The 17,956-nt window shown below is 53.5% G+C and overlaps 1 protein-coding gene across 4 annotated transcripts in view; it reads right to left on the reverse strand.

Moving 5' to 3' along the window:
- Positions 1-16,291, reverse strand: part of PLEKHM2 (pleckstrin homology and RUN domain containing M2) — a 29,615-nt gene extending 13,324 nt beyond the window's left edge. For 3 of the 4 annotated variants that reach the window (XM_074924927.1, XM_074924926.1, XM_074924929.1), the window contains exons 1-6: positions 16,157-16,291; positions 4,421-4,527; positions 4,174-4,283; positions 2,084-2,183; positions 1,444-1,531; positions 275-461 (exon numbers count right to left, since the gene is read on the reverse strand). In XM_074924927.1, the coding sequence (XP_074781028.1) occupies positions 275-461; positions 1,444-1,531; positions 2,084-2,183; positions 4,174-4,283; positions 4,421-4,527; positions 16,157-16,216 (652 nt within the window). In that variant the 5' untranslated portion in view covers positions 16,217-16,291. Of the gene's footprint in view, positions 1-274; positions 462-1,443; positions 1,532-2,083; positions 2,184-2,603; positions 2,970-4,173; positions 4,284-4,420; positions 4,528-16,156 lie in introns of those variants that run through there. The other variant, XM_074924928.1, reaches the window with a different exon arrangement.
- Positions 16,292-17,956: the final 1,665 nt, after the last annotated feature.

Consider the following 17,956-nt stretch of genomic DNA (forward strand, 5'->3'; position numbering starts at 1 on the left):
CGAGACACCATGTTCAGATACTGGCACAGCTGTCACTCCCTGTGGACATTTCTCAAGTTCTTGCAAAAACACACACCCCAGGATGGCAACACAGCCTGAGGTGACCAGCAGAGCAAGTCCTTCTCTCCTGGTCCAAGGCAAAGGGGCTGTCCAGAGCTTAAATCCCAGCACCTCCCAGGGCAAGATGGGAGAGACTCACAGCTGGGTCTCTCACTTTGGCTTCTTTCAGCCCATGATTTACTACCACATCTGTTTCCAAAAAAAAACCACTGACCTTCACTGGATGGAGCGATGGCGCTGTCATCCCACTCCAGGTTGGTGGAGGTGACCGAGTTGAAGGAGTTGAGGGACAGGCTGTCCGAGCCGTGGACGGAGCTGGGCAGACGGTCCTCAAAGTCCAGCAGGTACTGAGGTTTGTAGTAATCTGGCATGTATGGGGCCAGATCCAGGTAAGGAGCATCCTGCAGAGAAGAGAGCGTGGGGTGAGTCAGGCTCTGAGTCACTGTACACAGCTATTAGTGCAGCCGTAACCATCCTTGAACGTCCTCTGACTGTCCACTCCTGCTGCCTTTCAGAGGAAACCCGGCGGCTCCGCTGCGACACCGGGGTTAGCCAGCAGCTTTGTGTTTGCCTGGAGAGACGCCAGCATTTCAACTCCTTTATCCCCATCAATCTGCCCCACAGCTGGCTTCCCCACACCTGCCTTGCTCCTCTTCTGACCCGTGCAGAGGAATGACTGAGCAATAGGAATAAAACCTGCTGCTGGATCGCCAAAGACCCAGCTTAAAGCCTTTCCTAAAAATGGCAGCTTCACATTTTCAGCTGAAGACCAACAAGAATCACAGAATCATTCAGGTTGGAAAAGACCCTCGGGATCATCGAGTCCAACCCTCAGCCCGACTCTATGAAGTTCTCCCCTACCCCACATCCCCCCACAGCTCATCCAAACGGCCCTTAAACACACCCAGGGATGGGGACTCCCCCCTCCCTGGGCAGCCTATTCCACTCTCTGACCACTCCTTCTGGGAAAAGCTTTTTCCTCATGTCCAGTCTGACCCTCCCCTGTCACAGTTTCAAGCCGTTCCCTCTTGTTCTGTCACTAATTCCCTGTGGGCAGAGCCCAGCCCCAGCCTCTCTGCAATGTCCTGTCAGGAGCTGCAGAGAGGGATGAGGGCTCCCCTCAGCCTCCTCCTCCTCACACTGAACACTCCCAGCTCCTTCACTGGCTCCTCACAGGATTGATTCTCCAGCCCTTCCCCAGCCTCGTTGCCCTCCTCTGCCCTCGCTCCAGCCCCTCGAGATCTCTCTGGGATTGAGGTGCCCAAACCTGGACACAACCCTCCAGGTGTGGCCTCACCAGTGCAGAGCACAGGGGGACACCCGGGACTCCCCCTGCTCCACATACCTGCTCCCCCAGAGCCAAGACAAACATAAACCACTCACCAGATCCAAGTCAAAGCGGATGAACTCCAGCCCGGACACCAGTGTTAAGAACAAGGTCAGATGATCGTGACTGCAAACCAGGGCGTTCCTGCAGCATGGATAAAACAAAAGAGCTTTAGAGATGTGGGAGAGAGAAGAAACAGCTACAACTGCCCTTCTGTGTTCTTGGTGGCGTGTCTCTGAGCTGCCGTACAAACAGCCCCAGAGCTGTGAGCCTGCTGTTTGCCTCCTAAGAGTGATGGCAGAGCTTAAGGGCAGACATGTGTGGCTCAGAGCAGTCAGGAATCCACTATGTGCTGTCCCTGAACCGAGCTACAGCCAGATTTCCAGGCATCCACCCGAGCTGGGACCCTGGACAAGAGCTCAGCAGCTTCTTGGAAAACATAGAAGAATATAAAGGGCACGTCTGGGACTGGGAGTAAAAGCAGTAACTAGGAGACGTGCTTGCAGACCCTCTTATATAGGACAGTGAGTCCACATCTGAGACCTTTAAATTAATCCTGAAAAAGCTCTGCAAAACCCACAAGGAAAAAAATCAGACCCTGGTCAACTGCTTGTTTCCCACAGGCAAATTAGGGATGGCTTCTGACAAGAAGGGATGCCAACCAGTGCCCAGATGAGAAGGAGCCAGGATACTCACTTGACATAGTACTTGTGCAACAGGCTGAGGTTCTCCTGAAACAGCCTCAAATAGCTCTCCAAGGAGTTTTCATTGAGGGCTAGGTACAGCCATGCCCGGCCTGAAAACAAAGCAACAGAGAGATTTATATGTGGGAAAGTGCCTGAGAAGTGAAGCAAGGCTGGAAATAATCAAAAATCAGTTAAAACACGTCAGATTGTACATTCATGTCATTTCAGGGGAGCAGCTGACCGTTGGGAAAATCTGTGGGGAGAAATGTCAGCAGGAAATGAAGGGGCAGATTCATGATTTGGAGGGGGAACGGGAATAAGAGACTGCGTGGTAGCTGGTTGAGAAGCAGACACACAACTATGTCTCTCCAGCAAGATGGGAGCCCTGCTGGCATTTCCAGCAGGGATCAGGAGACAGGAGAGACAGAGGGAGAATCGCTCTAAATCAGTGGGGGTGCAATTTGAGAAATTACACAAATTCTGGTGCAGAGAGAGGTGACGGTGGAGTCTGTGCTCGGCTCTGCTCTCACCGGTACATGGCTTGGGAGATGAAGGGTGTTGAGATAATCAGGCAGAGAGGAGGTGTCTGCACACCATCCTGCATCAAAAGTGGCCTCAATGGTCCCAAACATCCACTACAGACAATTCATAGCAGGGGAGAAGCAGCATCGGGCAAATGACAGCTCCAGAGAGACCTTCTGGGGCAAGAGGTGACGCCTCCCATTTGCCAGAAACCCTTCCCAAGAGCACAGCCCAGCAGATCGCTTTGGTTTCACGGCAGCAGGAGCAAGGCCACGTTTGTAGTGTGCTGGGTCAAGCTCTGGCTGGCTGGAGGGTCCCAGAGAGTGGTGGTCAGTGGAGCTAAATCCAGCTGGCGGCCGGTCACAAGTGGTGTCCTCAGGGCTTGGTGTTGGGACCGTTTCTGTTCAACATCTCTACTGATGATCTGGGTAAGGACACAGAGTGTGTCACCAGTGAGTTTGCAGATGGCACCAAGTGAAGCGGCAGTGTCGATCTGCATGAGGTCAGGGAGGCTCTACAGAGAGACTGGGATAGATTGGATCGGTGGCCAACGTCAACGGGATGAGCTTCAACAAGGGCAAGTGCCAGGTCCTGCCCTTGGGCCACAACCACCCCCTGCATGGCTACAGGCTCAGGGAGGGGTGGCTGGAGCTGTCTGGAGGAGAAGGATCAGGGGGGTCTCATTGACAAGCAGCTGAACATGAGCCAGCAGTGTGCCCGGGTGACCAAGAAAGCCAACAGCATCCTGGCTTGTATCAGCAATAGTGTGACCAGCAGAAGCAGGGAGGTGACAGTCCCCCTGTGCTCTGCACTGGGGAGGCCACACCTGGAGGGTTGTGTCCAGGTTTGGGCACCTCAATCCCAGAGAGATCTCGAGGGGCTGGAGCGAGGGCAGAGGAGGGCAACGAGGCTGGGGAAGGGCCTGGAGAATCAATCCTGTGAGGAGCCAGTGAAGGAGCTGGGAGTGTTCAGTGTGAGGAGGAGGAGGCTGAGGGGAGCCCTCATCCCTCTCTGCAGCTCCTGACAGGACATTGCAGAGAGGCTGGGGCTGGGCTCTGCCCACAGGGAATTAGTGACAGAACAAGAGGGAACGGCTGGAAACTGTGACAGGGGAGGCTCAGACTGGACATGAGGAAAAAACTTTACCCAGAAGGAGTGGTCAGAGAGTGGAATAGGCTGCCCAGGGAGGGGGGAGTCCCCATCCCTGGGTGTGTTTAAGGGCCGTTTGGATGAGCTGTGGGGGGATGTGGGGTAGAGGAGAACTTTGTCATGTCGGGCTGAGGGTTGGACTCGATGACCCCAAGGGTCTTTTCCAACCTGAATGATTCTGTGATCTCTGACCCAGCAACACCCAGTCCTGAGGCATGGTAAAATTATTTCTAGAGCCAGCATGCCAGGACTCTCACCTCCTCAGCCAAGGTGAGCCAGACTTAGTGGGGAGCTGCCCACTGGCTCCCTCAGCCTGCCTGCAGCCCCAGCTGGCATCAAGTGGCCAACATAACTCGCCTGGGTCTCCTGCCAGATATCCCTGAACCGAGGTTTGCTCACAGAGCCAGGGCAGCATCTGCAAATACTTACTGCGTCCCAAGTTGGTGGCCACATGTTGAAGCACTTCTATCTGTTTGATGGCTTCCCGGCGGGTGAAGTGAACGACCAGCACCCAGTAGCCCGAGGAAAGATCTTGCAGGCTGGGAGGAGAAAGAAGGCCAGAAAAAGGCTAAACAAGGGCTTTGTTATCTCCATCCCAATTAACACCTAGATGGCTTCTCCGGGCTGAGGCTGCACGCTAGGCAGAGCACAGTGAAAAGGGCAGGTCCACACTTACCCATAGAGCAGAGCATGGTCCAGGTGTTCACAGAGCCGCTGCAGAACCTTGTCGTGGTTTCTGATGGCTGGTGTCTCGTCTTCACAGGCAGCAAAGTAGCTCTGCAGCTGCAAAAGGAAGAGATGGGAGAGCTGAAACACCCTTCGACAGCCCATTGCGGAGATGCCGACACTCACAGCCAGCATTAAATAGCTTTTTTTAAATGTCTCAGCTTGTTAAACTTTGATGCAGGTTACTTACAGGGTGTAACAATTGGTTTTAAGAGTACCCTGAAGGCAGTAACTCACAGGGAAGAACCTCACCCACAAAGATCCGTGCACTTTTCAGAGCCTCAGTCTTGTAGCACACATGCTCTGTGCTAAATCCATGCGAAACCTCAGTGCAGTTTCAGCATCCCAGGAAGAGACAGAAGTTTTTCTTGTAACAGGCATCTCGAGTAACTGCCCCAATGCTGGGCATTGATGCCAGGCAGCCAAGAGCTGCCCCAAACTTTCAAACACAGGCTGGTACAGATTGCCTGGCTGCACAGCAGCACTCGGAGGGTGCAGAGGACAGAGGCATGTGCATACGGGGCAACGGCAGTTCAGTTAATCCCGAATCCTTTACCTCTCCTGGGGTGAGGCGACATCGCTACCACACACCACGTAGCAGCACATAGCTGCTGCTTTCTCAAAAATCAGGACAGCTTGATTCACCCTCAGTTAACCCATTCACAACTGCAAAGTTAACTCTGTGGTCAGTGCTGGCCCCGTGCTCTGCTGACAGCAGCCCCGGAGGCCCCACACAGTGTAAATTGCTCTTCTGCTTCTGCAAAACCACACGCCAGAAATCCTAGAAATCCCCTTACACCCAAATCCTATATCCCTTCCCAGCTGAGCCACCGGCCTCCTCCTGTCCCTAGAGATTACAGGTCTATTTAGGTCCCCGTCACACACATACTTGGCATTCAGGCAGGGAGATTACACACCCGGGATGTAATCTCAGCTGTATATGCCATGTTTATTTGCTCTGGCTGGTGACAAGTGAGCACGGTTCAGCTGAGCCACGAGACGCATCACCCATCTGTATATTATCTTAGTGACCCAATATGTCTTTGCCAAACATCACCAGCTAGACAGCAGATTTGAAAAATAAAAACTTGACAGTATTGGGCTTGTCGAGTCTGACCTGTCCCTAGAAACTGGTTTCTCCTCCTGAATTAGAGGCAGAGAAGCTCCTTTAGAAAATCATCCAGTCTCGATGTAAAAGTTATCAAGGGGGACAGAGAACACCTCACAGCCCCTGGGGAACTGTTCCCAACAACCCTCTTAAAAATATGCACAAATCTAGCTCCAACACCCTCCTGGCTTGAAGACCGTGACTCTTTCTGGAGCTCTTAGGTAAGACAGGAGAACCAGGCGTGTTCCTGCACAGAGCTAGTCCCAGCCTTTACGTGGGAAGGAACTGCTGAGCCCAAAGAACTGTGGCCAAATTCCCTCATCTGATCACACAGCGCAGTTCAGCCTGTCCCTGTCCCGTCAAGTCCAGAAGGTAAATCCCCTGCGTAAGGAAATATGCAATAATGTTTTGTTTGCAGAGCCACCCGTGGGTGCTCTGGTGATGTATAGACTTTTCCACAACACCCAGGTGAGACTCAAAGCATTTCAGCTCAGCAGCTCTTACCCATTTTTGGGGAGAAGGCTCTCCCAGAAGATTTACACTATTAGTAGGCAGCTCAGACCCAAGCAGGGAGAAGAATGCCCTAAAATCCCTCTATTCAGGAACTATTTCAGGAGCTACCTGCAGCCAGTGCTTTAAGCTCCCTCCTGCAGCAAGGACACTAGAGGAAGAAACAAAGTCTTAATTTAGTCACATCCCTCTGAGAATAAATAGATGGAGCCATGGGGGATGTTGTCCAAGAGCTGTCTGGAGCTCACTAAAACATTCAGTTTTCAGGGAAACCGAGGCAGGAAGCAAAGTCCCCGCCATATGGGTCATGATCCCGGATTTGAAGGCAGAAATTCCTGGCTTGTCCCAACGAGGCTGCTGCCTCTGCAGAGAGCCGGGGTACCCTCAGATGAGGTTCCTGTCCTGGGTGTTTCTGCAGGCTCTGTGCTGGCTTGAGGAAATGCAGCTGTGGGAGACAGCTGGGGGAAAACAAAAATAACCAGGCCCTACATTAGTGTACCACTGAAAACGAGGAGCCACTCAGCCAGCTCTGCACACACAGCTCAGGGAGGTCCTGTGGAGGGAACCTGGAGCCTGTCTGTGTCACCAACTGGAGGGATTCCTCACGACAGACAGACTCCAAGCCTGAGCAGCAAGAGATGAGCAAATAAAAACATTTCCTCTTTTTTTCTTTCCTTCCTTCTCCAAAAATAACTTCAGATCTTTGTTACAGTCCTTTCTGCAACCAGTTTACAGCTCCCAGCCCTCTCTGTTGCCACACGGACCAACCTGCTCCCATCACCAGAGGATGCAAACCGTTAGCAAATGGCGGTTGTCTCATCTCAACGTCTCCAAACATTGAGAAGCACCAGGGAATTACTGAAAAATGGATTTTTCTTCCTTAGAAAAGCCAAATCTTCCCCCTGTGAAGGGATCTAGGTTTTGAAGGGCTCGTTCTGCATTATTTATAAGGCTTGGTGTTACTCTGAGCTGCTCTGCAAGAAGCACGCAACCTCCTGCCCTGCACTGCACCCCCTTCCTGGGGAGGCTGCTGGAAAACGCAGCCCCACAGCGATATCCAGAGAAAACCTACCCCAAAAGGCTCAAGTCTGCCCCTCTGCAACATCAGCAGCCAGAGGACGAGCTGGCGTGACCGAGCTTTGCTCAGAGTCATGAGGCCACACCAGCCCCGTGCACGTGGGACCCTGCGAGCGGGAAGCACACACTCAGCAGTTTTGGGTTTGGATTCGGGCGCTCTGAGTCACGGCAGTTTAGGAGCTGTTGGTCACAGGGAAGCACGCCAAGGGCTCACTCCTACCCGCAGGGACAAAGATGTGCCACCATGTTCCCTGTATGGTGCTGCATCGAGGGGTGGTGCCGTTTCCAACACGACCAACGGCTTACAGCCCCAAGGAAAAGACGTGCACAGCTCGCTGGAGCACAACTAGCCCCAAAAAGGGATCAGCCAGGCGAATCCCCACACGTGTCCAGGGAGGAAACAAGCCAGAACAAGCCTTGGGATCTCCTGGGTGGAGTCACTCCTACAGGGAGGGTGGGGAAAGGTGAGACTTGCAAAAGCTGATGAGGAGGTGTTTTCAGCTTGGGAAGAGGAGTGAAGACACACATGGAGGAAAGGTACAATGTTGCATCATTTCCCCATGGCCCACTGGCCTGCTCCAAGATCCACCTAGCTGAAAATCTGTAGGAATTATGACCACAAGCATCCCAGGACAGAGGCACAGACCATGGATGATCCCAGCACCTGGCCCTAATCGTGCAGCACAGGCAGAAATGATGTGACACTGCCCTGAAAAATTGTCATTTGTATGGAGTGTTTACTCCTCTCCTGTAAATCGCTATAAAACACTAACGAATAATTTGAAACCAACCTCTCCCTAATCACGGCGTGGCAGGCGGACCTGTCTGGGAGGTGGTTGACCAAACTTGATGAAGCATCCACAAAGCAGCTCCCTGACATACCAGGGCAGCGAGCTGGGCTGGGGCTGGGGAAAAGGAGGCAAGAAAAAGGTTAAAAAGCATTAACCAAATGTGATGCTGGTTATGTGTGGGTTTTCCAGAGAGATGCTCTTCCCCTCGTCTCCTCTGCGCTCCAAAACCAGAAGGAAGTGTTGAAGGCTGGCTTGGACAGAGGACTCATGTGGGGCACGGTGAACGCCTTGAGCCCTGACTCAGGGTTATTTATAGACATTCCTGTGGCCAAAATAAGCGCCGTTGGCATGCAGAAGGCATCCCCGCCATTCACCGAGACCACTCTGCAGCCCCAACTGGGTCTGAGCACCAGTGTTGCGACAGCACAGGACAAAACCTGCTTCGGTGAACTGGTTATGAAAGCCAAAACGTTCGAGGCTGGCGAGTTAAACACCCTTGAGAACAAAGTTGAGCACAAGGACGTTTGTCCAAAGGGAACAGGGAGCTGGTTTGCACGGTAAGGTAACATGGGGTTTGTGCTCCTTACAATCACACCTCATCCCCATGGAGGAGAAGGTGTTAATCACAATTTTTTTTTTTTTTTTCAGTGATACACCACACCCCATGCTGGCATGCAAAGGAAAGGATACTCCTTATAACTTACTAATTGCACCAGTTCTCAATGAGTGTGAAGCCTTCCAGGCCCATTTGCAGAGCTCCTGTGTTGCAAGGGATGCCAACAAACGATCGGGGAGGCTGTAAAGCCCATTCTCCAACTCTAATCATTCTTGTGGTGCTCCTTTGAAATCTCTCCAGTATTTCTAAAACCTTATTGAAATACAGTCTCCTGACCTGTTCACGGCTGGCCACAACCCAACTGAGTCTCCATCTCCCCACTGTAAATCTGGCCCACAGATGTTTCACAAGCAGCTTTCCAACACCAAGTTCATTTCCCTTGTTGTGCTTGGTATTTCCCTGGCAGGAAAAACACAGCAAAAGAAAAGCAAACACTCCTTGCATTCCCCCAGCTCCCTAACTGCCGCACTTTCTGCATGGGAAAGGTGAGAGGCGCTTCAAAACCCACTTTCCCACTCACAGCACATGGGCTGGCGAGGGCTTTTCCCCTGCTCCAGGAATGCAAAACAAAACCAGTACCACAAAGCAGCAAGCAGACAGCCAGAACCTAACTGCCACAGCCTTTTCCTGGCTTGGTTCCTGTCCTCTCACTGTCTTCCCCAGCGGCTGGAAAGACACTTTCTCCAACCTATCAAGGAGGTTTTCTTTGAGGGCAGTATTTTGTGAGCCATCCAGGCAGGCAGCTGAAGACACAAACCCTTTGCTAGACACAACCCCCTTCCCCAGCCTGCTCCCAGCATCTGCTTTCCCACCACGCTGCACTGGTGGATTGGACAAGGATGGTGGCACGTTACCTGCTGGATTACACAGCCAGAATAACCCTTACACAGCAAGAGCAAACCTGTATGGTTTCCTGTGAATGCAGGTTGCAAAGCTGTCTAGCAATGAGATTAAAAAAATGGTGATTAAGAAGCCAGCTCTGGGTCTTGGCACTCAGTCTGGGCCTGCACCTGGAGCTGAGCACTCTCAGGAGAAAGCCTGGAGCTCCAGGGAGCACCAAAAAAAGGTGTCAGGTGATTGTCCTTGTCCCAAACAAGTGATGGCAGCTCAACCCCAAGGGAAGAGGCAATGGGAAGGGACAGGACAGATACATAAGAAGATAAATAAGCAACCAGCACTCTCATACCTGCTCACGGGAGTACAGACATTCAGTGGCAAATGGATAAAAAATAGCAAATGGCTGAACTACTCTGCCTGGAAAACTCCTAGCCTTCTATGCCACCCATAAAAGCAGGCTGAATTTTAAGGGAGGGGTGTTATTCTCTCTTGTCCACTTATATAACACAAAGCCCTAAAACTTCAACTCCAGCAGGATGTTTTGGAAGTTGTGTATGTGACCTGACTCAACATTTCTTACAACAAGCTTCCAAACCAGCACCGGGCTCAGCGCCCAGCTTCTCATCCTGGACTCGGTACGCCTCGCCTGGGTCTTGTGGCTTTCCCGATGGAATATACGGGCACGCTCAGAGCATCAGCACGTTGAAGGCACCACAAGTGACGCTGGGGCAGCCTGGAGAGAAACAGAGCATGCTCGTGACATGCAAAGACAGGAGCCTGAAACAGGCCAAGCTGAAACCCACAGCAAAGATGCTCTGTGGCTGCAAACGCCTCACAATCCAGTGCCAGCAAGGCTGTCACCTCCTGGGACACGTACACTCATCAGCCCTCACAGCCCTGAGGCTTTTCCAGGGCTTTCCTTCATTCTTTCTAAGCAGCAGACCTTGCAGTTGGCTGGGCCCGTGCGTGGCTCAGCCAAGGAGAGGACTTTTTCCAGTGGTGACACCTTGCAAGTCGCAGGGAGCATCCTGTTCCTCTGCCACGGCGAGCAAAGCCCATGGAGCAAGGGACAGGCATGGAGCTGGCTGCTGGGGAACAGGATCTCTGCACTGAGACAGACGGAAAGGTCACACGCTCGGCATGACAGAAAAAACAGACTTCACAGGAAGAAAAACACGAGTTCAGTTGGTAAACACACCAAAAAACAAGTGAGCACTGGGTGCTTGTGACCTGTAAGTCTTGGTAACGGTGCTGCTCTCCCAAATAGCTGCTGCTTACTCTCACACCGGGCATTTGCTGCTTTGACTCTTCCCCATCGAGCGAGTCCTGCAGTTATTTTGGTTACTCCTCTTGGACCAGGATATCAGAAGTGGGGAAAGCTGAAATCACTCAACAGCCACTGAAATTGTGCAATCAGAGGCAGAGAGGCTCAGAGGCATCGCTTCAGCTCCTCGTACAAAACCCACTGCCAAAATTCAGCCTCCTAAACCGGCTGCTCTTCCAGCGAAACGCTTTCTGTTAGCGGTAGGAGAACAAACGGGATTTTTTTTCTCCCCAAAAGGCTATCATAGCCTCGTCCACCAGCAGATCCAGAGCTGATTTTGAGAAATGCCTCCCCTGGATATAAAGAGACAAACATCAGTTTAGGTACCTGCAGAATCCAATCCCCTTGCAACTGCAGATGCCGAACCTCGTATTATCACTAAAACCGTGCCAGGATGAGGCAGTAGGAATTTCCAAAGAGATAAAGCTTGAAATACTCAAGCAACCCAAGAAATACACAGCTGCACTCCGCAGAACCACAGCAAACAGCTTTGTTCGCTTGGCAGTGGCAAAGCCCGTAGAGGACCTCCACAATAGGCAGTGTCAGAGTTGCAAGTACTCACAGACTTCTTAAAAGCACCTGAGCAACCCTTGTGTCTTCAGAGCTGACTTACAAGATCTATGAGACTGCTGCTAGGTTCAGCCACAGGCTTCTGGAGGTCTGCTAAACCTGGTACACCCAGCAAAGGGACATGCCAGGACCACCAAGGGGAGTGACGTGCATGTACCAACATTGATCCCTGCTGCGGGCTTCCCACAGCAACAAGGGATGTGGCCTGAAGCAAACACGAGTGAGAGGAAATACCCTGGCAGGGATAAAAACCCCTGTGGTCTTAGAGCCAGCGAGGTGCCCCTCAACGGGAAGCAGAAGGCAAATTGTGATTTGGCTATTTTCACATCTCCCAGAATTGATGCCTTTGTGTCATGGCAGCTGGGCTAAATAAATCCACCCAGCCAGAGATGAGCACATTCCCTACGTGATTTGAGGAGGGATGCTCCACTCCAGCACTACCTGCACCTCTCCAGGACATGGGGGCACTAAGCCATCCTCAAATCTCCCCTCCCTCACTGTGCAGGAGAAGCAGAGATGTTGCAAGGCAGAGCTCAGGGAGCCTGAGAGACTGCAGAGGCATTTCAATGGTATAGGGCTAAAAATCTGATCCGGAAACAGGCAGAAAAGGCACATGAATTCACTGTGGGGGAAGTGGAAACCTTCCCCAAGTCATGCACAAACGGAGCAGAGCCAGGGCTTTTGGCAAGAACTCCTGCAACATCGACAAAAACCACCGCTCAACCTGATTGACATGCACCAAGAATCAGCTGCTCTGGAGTTCATGGGAATGTGTGTCCTTCAAAGCCAGCAGAAAAGCCTGAAAAACAGAGAAGAGCCCCAAAATCTTGAATTCTGATCTCTTTTCTGATTTTTCATTTAGTTCCCGGAATTGCCAACAACGAGCACTGTTTAAAAGACTTTGCATTTTCACCATCTAATCACGAGCAGGACAGCAATAAATCTCACCCTTCAATGTTCAGGAGGGCATGGAAATCCAACAAGAGAACACAAAACATCCAGGCTGCCAGCTTCAGCATGGACGATGTCACCTGCGATAGCCCTTAGCTACCAGGAGATGGTTGGCCACGGATGGCTAGGACACTGCTGGCATTTCCAGCATGCTTATCATGGCAAGAGTTCAACTGGGAGGCACCAGCTCTCATCCTGCTGCTGCCACTCACAGTAACATCTGCTAGAGGAAAATAAGCACCTGAGTGAACAGCCTGCACCCCACTGAGAGAGGATGCACAGGAAGCCATGACTGCTCGCTGAGCCATAACATGCCCATCTCCAGCCTTCTCCCTCAATAAAGCCCTATTCCTTAAAACAAAAAAAAAAAAGGGTTATACAGCAATTTGCACAGTAATCTGTGCTGGAGGACAGCCCTCTTGGCGAAAAGCAGGGTGAGGGTGCACTAGATCAGAAAGGGGAAAAGAAACGGTCATGAGACAGAAGTAATGAGCTCTGTGGCATCACTGTCCGTGTGTGCAGGAAACAGCACGCTCTGAATTAATTTACATCTCCCATGGAGGACAGAGAGGACAAGGAGGAGATGGAAAATCAACACCACACTCAGAGTTCCCTTGGATGTGTGTTGGAATTGAAGCGGGGACCCAGCTTGCCAGTGCTGAGCTTCCCCAACCTCCCTTGAAGCCACCAAGAGCAAAAGCCTCTTGACATCTCTGCAGCTGGAAAGGCCAATTTTGTCTAGTTCAGACATTTTGCCTCTCTTTGCAGTCGAGGCCTGACCTCACACCTCTAATCTCACACCTCTGCTGTCAACAGCAAAGCTACCACTGATGTCTGAGATACAGGTGAAGCAGACAAACAGTCCAGACCTGGCACTTGGGTATCACAGAGAAACCCACAGGTTTGTAATTACCCTCTCCAAGCAAGTTTGCAACCCTACCTTTTCTAGCTGTGCTCCATTTCCCATTTCTAGGAAAATAAGAGAGAAACAATCCCGTTTCCCAAAGGCTTGAGCAATTCGCTTGGAATTGAAGCACTTTTTTGCTGTTGATTTATAGAGTATTTACCCGCTGCTTGTGCTCTGATCCCTCCTACTCCTGAAATTCAGAAGCATCCTGGAGAAACTCAAATCACAGCCAGGCAAAGTCACAGCCACAGGTTTCTGCGGCACAAACTCTGCTCAGGGCTGTGCTGAGGCTCGTTGCCTTCCCCATCCGAGTCAGAAAGAAGCTGACAACCATCTGGATGGTTTTCCCTGGGTCACCTGGTGAAAATAAGGTATTTTTTCTGCTGCTGCTACTCAAAGCCTGACATCATAACCAGGTACCTCAGCCTTCAGTGGTGACTTGTCCCAGTCTACCCAGTCTCGAAGTGGGGTTTAGTCCTGGCTGCCTTCTATAATAACTGACTGGACAAAGAGTCCACAAACTCCTCTTTGAGGCTGAAGCTGAGAAAAGACAATTTATCTTCATCTGGCCAAAAAGCGGTGTGGAGAGTTGTGCACATCATCCCAAACAGATCCAAACCCTCCACTCTACAACTCAGACTTGCAATGATGGCAAAAGTAAGCAGCAAGCAGCCTTCACAGCTAGGAAGCTTTTGAAATCAGAGGCGAGATAGTTGGAAAACTCCTCCCTGCCCCATGACACAATCTCAGCCACGAGGAGTTAGTCAAAACGGGTCCAGAGGTAGGGAGAGGAGGATGAAAGAGAGCAGGATTTCCCAGCACGCAGTCAGGGTGTGGGAAGGGTGTACCTGCTCCCCTAACCTACTACCTCACTCTTCCCACTAATGCAGAGAAAAGGAAAAATATCAAGGACTTGAGGGTTGAAGTTAGACAGGGAAGTGGGAAAAATTAGCAGCTCCATAGCTGAGGGGGAGCGACATCCCTGAGGAAGAACTGCATCCCAGGGGTAAAAAGGAGAGGTGTGCCAGCACTGGACTTTCGCCATGCAGTTGAGTCAGGTTTTGATGGGATGGTATAAAAGTCTGTCAGCCTGAAGTCTCACGCAGATTCCTACGTTTCCCAGAGTTTTCTCACTCTGAACAGGAAAGCAAAAGGGGCAGCATTACAAAAAAACCCAAATCCTTCTTCACCATTGGACTAAGACAGGAGTTGGCAGAGACTGAGGCAGGTCTAGGCAGAGGTGTGTTGGCAGAGCTGTAGTTGATGAGTCCTGTTCAAGTACAATAATAATTAAAATAAACTCCATGAATTTTCTGAATGCAAATGAATGATGTCCAACAAATCCTGTGTGGGAAGTAGTATAGTATATCCTTATACACATGGGGAAACTGAGGCAGTAGTGCTGCAGAGCATTGTAAGAGGGCTTGGAGCAGACAGAACATCCACTGATTTCCAGGTAGATTAAAGGTTATCTTTAATTTTTAGAGGACAGAAAGCTGAGAGACCAGGCGACAAGGTCATCCATGGAAGAAAAGAGACAGGCTGGGAGAGGTTTGCACATCCATCCCACATCCCAGAGGCGATGTCAGGCCATCCCTTCCTTAATATTGCCAGGGGTTAACTCGTGATGGTCTTCATAAGACAAGCTTTCATGGATGAATCTGTGTCAGGACACACTGCAGACACCAGGAAAACTCCTATTCCATAAGGCAGCACAAACCCAACAACTGCCAAAACGTGAGTCCAGAAAGCCTCCTTTCCCCCAAAATTTGGGATGAAAACTGAAACAAGACGCCCTTTACCTGCTCAAACAGAGCTTGAGTTCTTCCTCAGAGATGGCTGGGGCTCACATGTGGACCAGGACACGTGGCCCAACCCAAAACTTCCAGCATGTCTTTACAACTCACTCCTGTGACCGCCCCAGACTCCAGTCCAGTCCCCTTCGTACCAGCACACGGATGCTCCCCCCCAAAGGGATGGGCTTTAAAAAACACCCTCAGCGGCAGCAGATGCTGAGGGGCAAGGAGAAACGAGGGGCAAGGAGCAGAAGGATAGGGTGAGAGATGAGGTGTGACGGGACATGTCTTCAGAGCCTCATTTTTAGGACAAGGCCAACCCATGGCGTACACCTGCCTGGAGGGAGGACCTCTGGAAAGGTTTCACCTGGATTCACACAGAGCCCCCCACCATACAGCTCCAGGAAAATGGATCCCCCAGTCCTGTCCACAGGAGAAAGAAACCCTTTGAAAAGGGGGAGCCCCAGGGGGGTAACCCCAGTATATCCTGACTGGCAGAGACAGAGGTTCCTGGGGGTGACCCTGGCAGGGTCCCTTTGGCAGGGTGAGCCAGGGGGTGACCCCAAACACCCAGGGGTGCCTCTGGGGTGTCCCACGGCACCAGCAAAAAGGATGCCTCCAACCTCACATCCCCAGCGCAGGGAGTCTCTAGGGACATCCCCAAACCCACACAGAGGAACCCCTAAAGGCGTCCCCTGCCTCTAGGGTGTCCTTGACCCCATTACCCCCGGCCCAAAGGGTCCCCCAGTGTCTCCAAGGTGTCCCCAGCCGCCTACATTGGTGTGGAGGGTCCCCAGGGACTGTCCCTCAGCCCCCACATTTCTGGTGCTCGTGTGAGTCTGGGAGGTCCCCAGGAACGTCCCACAGCCAGAGGCAGAGGCAGTCCCCAGGGACACCCCAAGGCTGAGGGGTCCCCAGGGCTGTCCCTAGGCCCGTCCCCAGCCCCACAGTCACAGCACTGGGGGTCCCCAGGCCTGTCCCCAGCCCCACAGTCACAGCACTGGGGGTCCCCAGGCCTGTCCCCAGCCCCACAGTCACAGCACTGGGGGTCCCCAGGCCTGTCCCCAGCCCCAGTCACAGCACTGGGGGTCCCCAGGCCTGTCCCCAGTCCCACAGTCACAGCACTGGGGGTCCCCAGCCTCACACCCCTGTCAGATTTCGGGAGCGGGGTGTCTCCAGGGCCGCCCCCCGCCGCCCACCTTCTTGACGGAGAGGGAGATGTTCTCCAGGATGCGGTCCTTCACCTCCGCCGGCTCCATGGCGCCGCCGCCCGCCGTTGCCGCCGCCGCCGCCCGCCGCCGCGCCCGCCCGGCGGAGGCCGAGCCCCGGCCCGTCCGCCGGGCCCGCTCGCCGCCCCGCCGCCCCCCGCCGGCCGGCTCCGTCCTGCCGGCTGCCCCGGCCCGGCCCCGGCCCGGCCCGCCGGCTGCGGGGTGGCGGCCTCGGCCGCCTCTCAGCGCGCCATGGCCGCGCCGGGGCCCCCCGCGGCGGGCGCGGAGGCGAACGGGGCCCCGCGGGGAGGAGGAGGAGGAGGGAGCGGAGCGGGGCCGCACTCGTGACGGGCACCGCGCTCCGCCAGGAACTGAGGTCAGGAGGGAGGGACGGGAACGGCGCTGCCCGCCCCCGGCACCGGCACCGGGGACCGCCCCGCCGGGAGCCGCCTCCCGCCCCCAATGGCGCCTGTGGGCCCCCACGGAGGCGGCGGGAGCCGGGGGGGGAATGGCGCTGGGTGGCTCGAGAGGCCGTGAGGGGCGAGAGGGGAGAAAGCGCTGGGGACAGTGAGGGGACGGAGGGGAGATGGCGCTGGGTCCCCCATGATCCAGTGAGGGGACACGAGGGGAGATGGCGTTGGGGACAGCGAGGGGACACGAGGGGAGATGGCGTTGGGGACAGTGAGGGGACACAAAGGGAGATGGCGTTGGGGACAGCAAGGGGACACAAAGGGAGATGGCGTTGGGGACAGCGAGGGGACACGAGGGGAGATGGCGTTGGGGACAGCGAGGGGACACAAAGGGAGATGGCGTTGGGGACAGTGAGGGGACACAAAGGGAGATGGCGTTGGGGACAGCGAGGGGACACAAAGGGAGATGGCGTTGGGGACAGTGAGGGGACACAAAGGGAGATGGTGTTGGGGACAGCGAGGGGACACAAAGGGAGATGGCGTTGGGGACAGTGAGGGGACACAAAGGGAGATGGTGTTGGGGACAGCAAGGGGACACAAAGGGAGATGGCGTTGGGGACAGTGAGGGGACATGAGGGGAGATGGCGTTGGGGACAGTGAGGGGACACAAAGGGAGATGGCGTTGGGGACAGCGAGGGGACACAAAGGGAGATGGCGTTGGGGACAGTGAGGGGACATGAGGGGAGATACCGTTGGGTCTGTCTCAGCCCAGGGTTCAGCAAGGGGATATGAGGGGGGTGAGGGGAGATGGTGTTGAGTCCCTCACAGCCCCCTGAGGGGACACGAGGGGACAACAGTGTTGGGTGTCTGTGGAGAGGACATGCGGTGGGTCAGCAGGCCCCAGTTTGGGGACACCAGGCGAGGCGGCCACTGGCCACCCAGCCCTCCTAGCCAGGGCCCGGCCTGCAGCTTTGCTGTGCTTCAGGGTGCTGGCAAGGGCAGAAAAGAGAAATATTTGGCAGTGTGATGGAAAAAATGGGGGGGGCCTGCATGGCACCCCCACACCGAGGGCTTCAGCAACCCCTGAGACGAAGAGGGCATCCACCTCGGGTAAGGTTGATGTGCTTGGTGGTCCGGCACCTTGGAGCCAAAATTTGGCCAAGTGATGCTCAAGCCCAAACCTCCATTGCTGGAAAAAGCTCCTAAAATACCCAAATACAGGCCCCAGTAGACATCGCAGGACAGAGCTAGGAGTTGGTGCAAAGGCTTAATGGAGGGAGGGTTTTAAAGAAATAAAATTACTAATAAACCCTCCTCCTGAGATCCAGGTGAAAGGCCCTCAGTCTGGGGCTGTCCCTCAGGGCTGGCTCATCACCCTCAC

This window comes from Athene noctua, chromosome 22, assembly GCF_965140245.1.
Source record: "Athene noctua chromosome 22, bAthNoc1.hap1.1, whole genome shotgun sequence".
Lineage (NCBI taxonomy): Eukaryota > Metazoa > Chordata > Aves > Strigiformes > Strigidae > Athene > Athene noctua.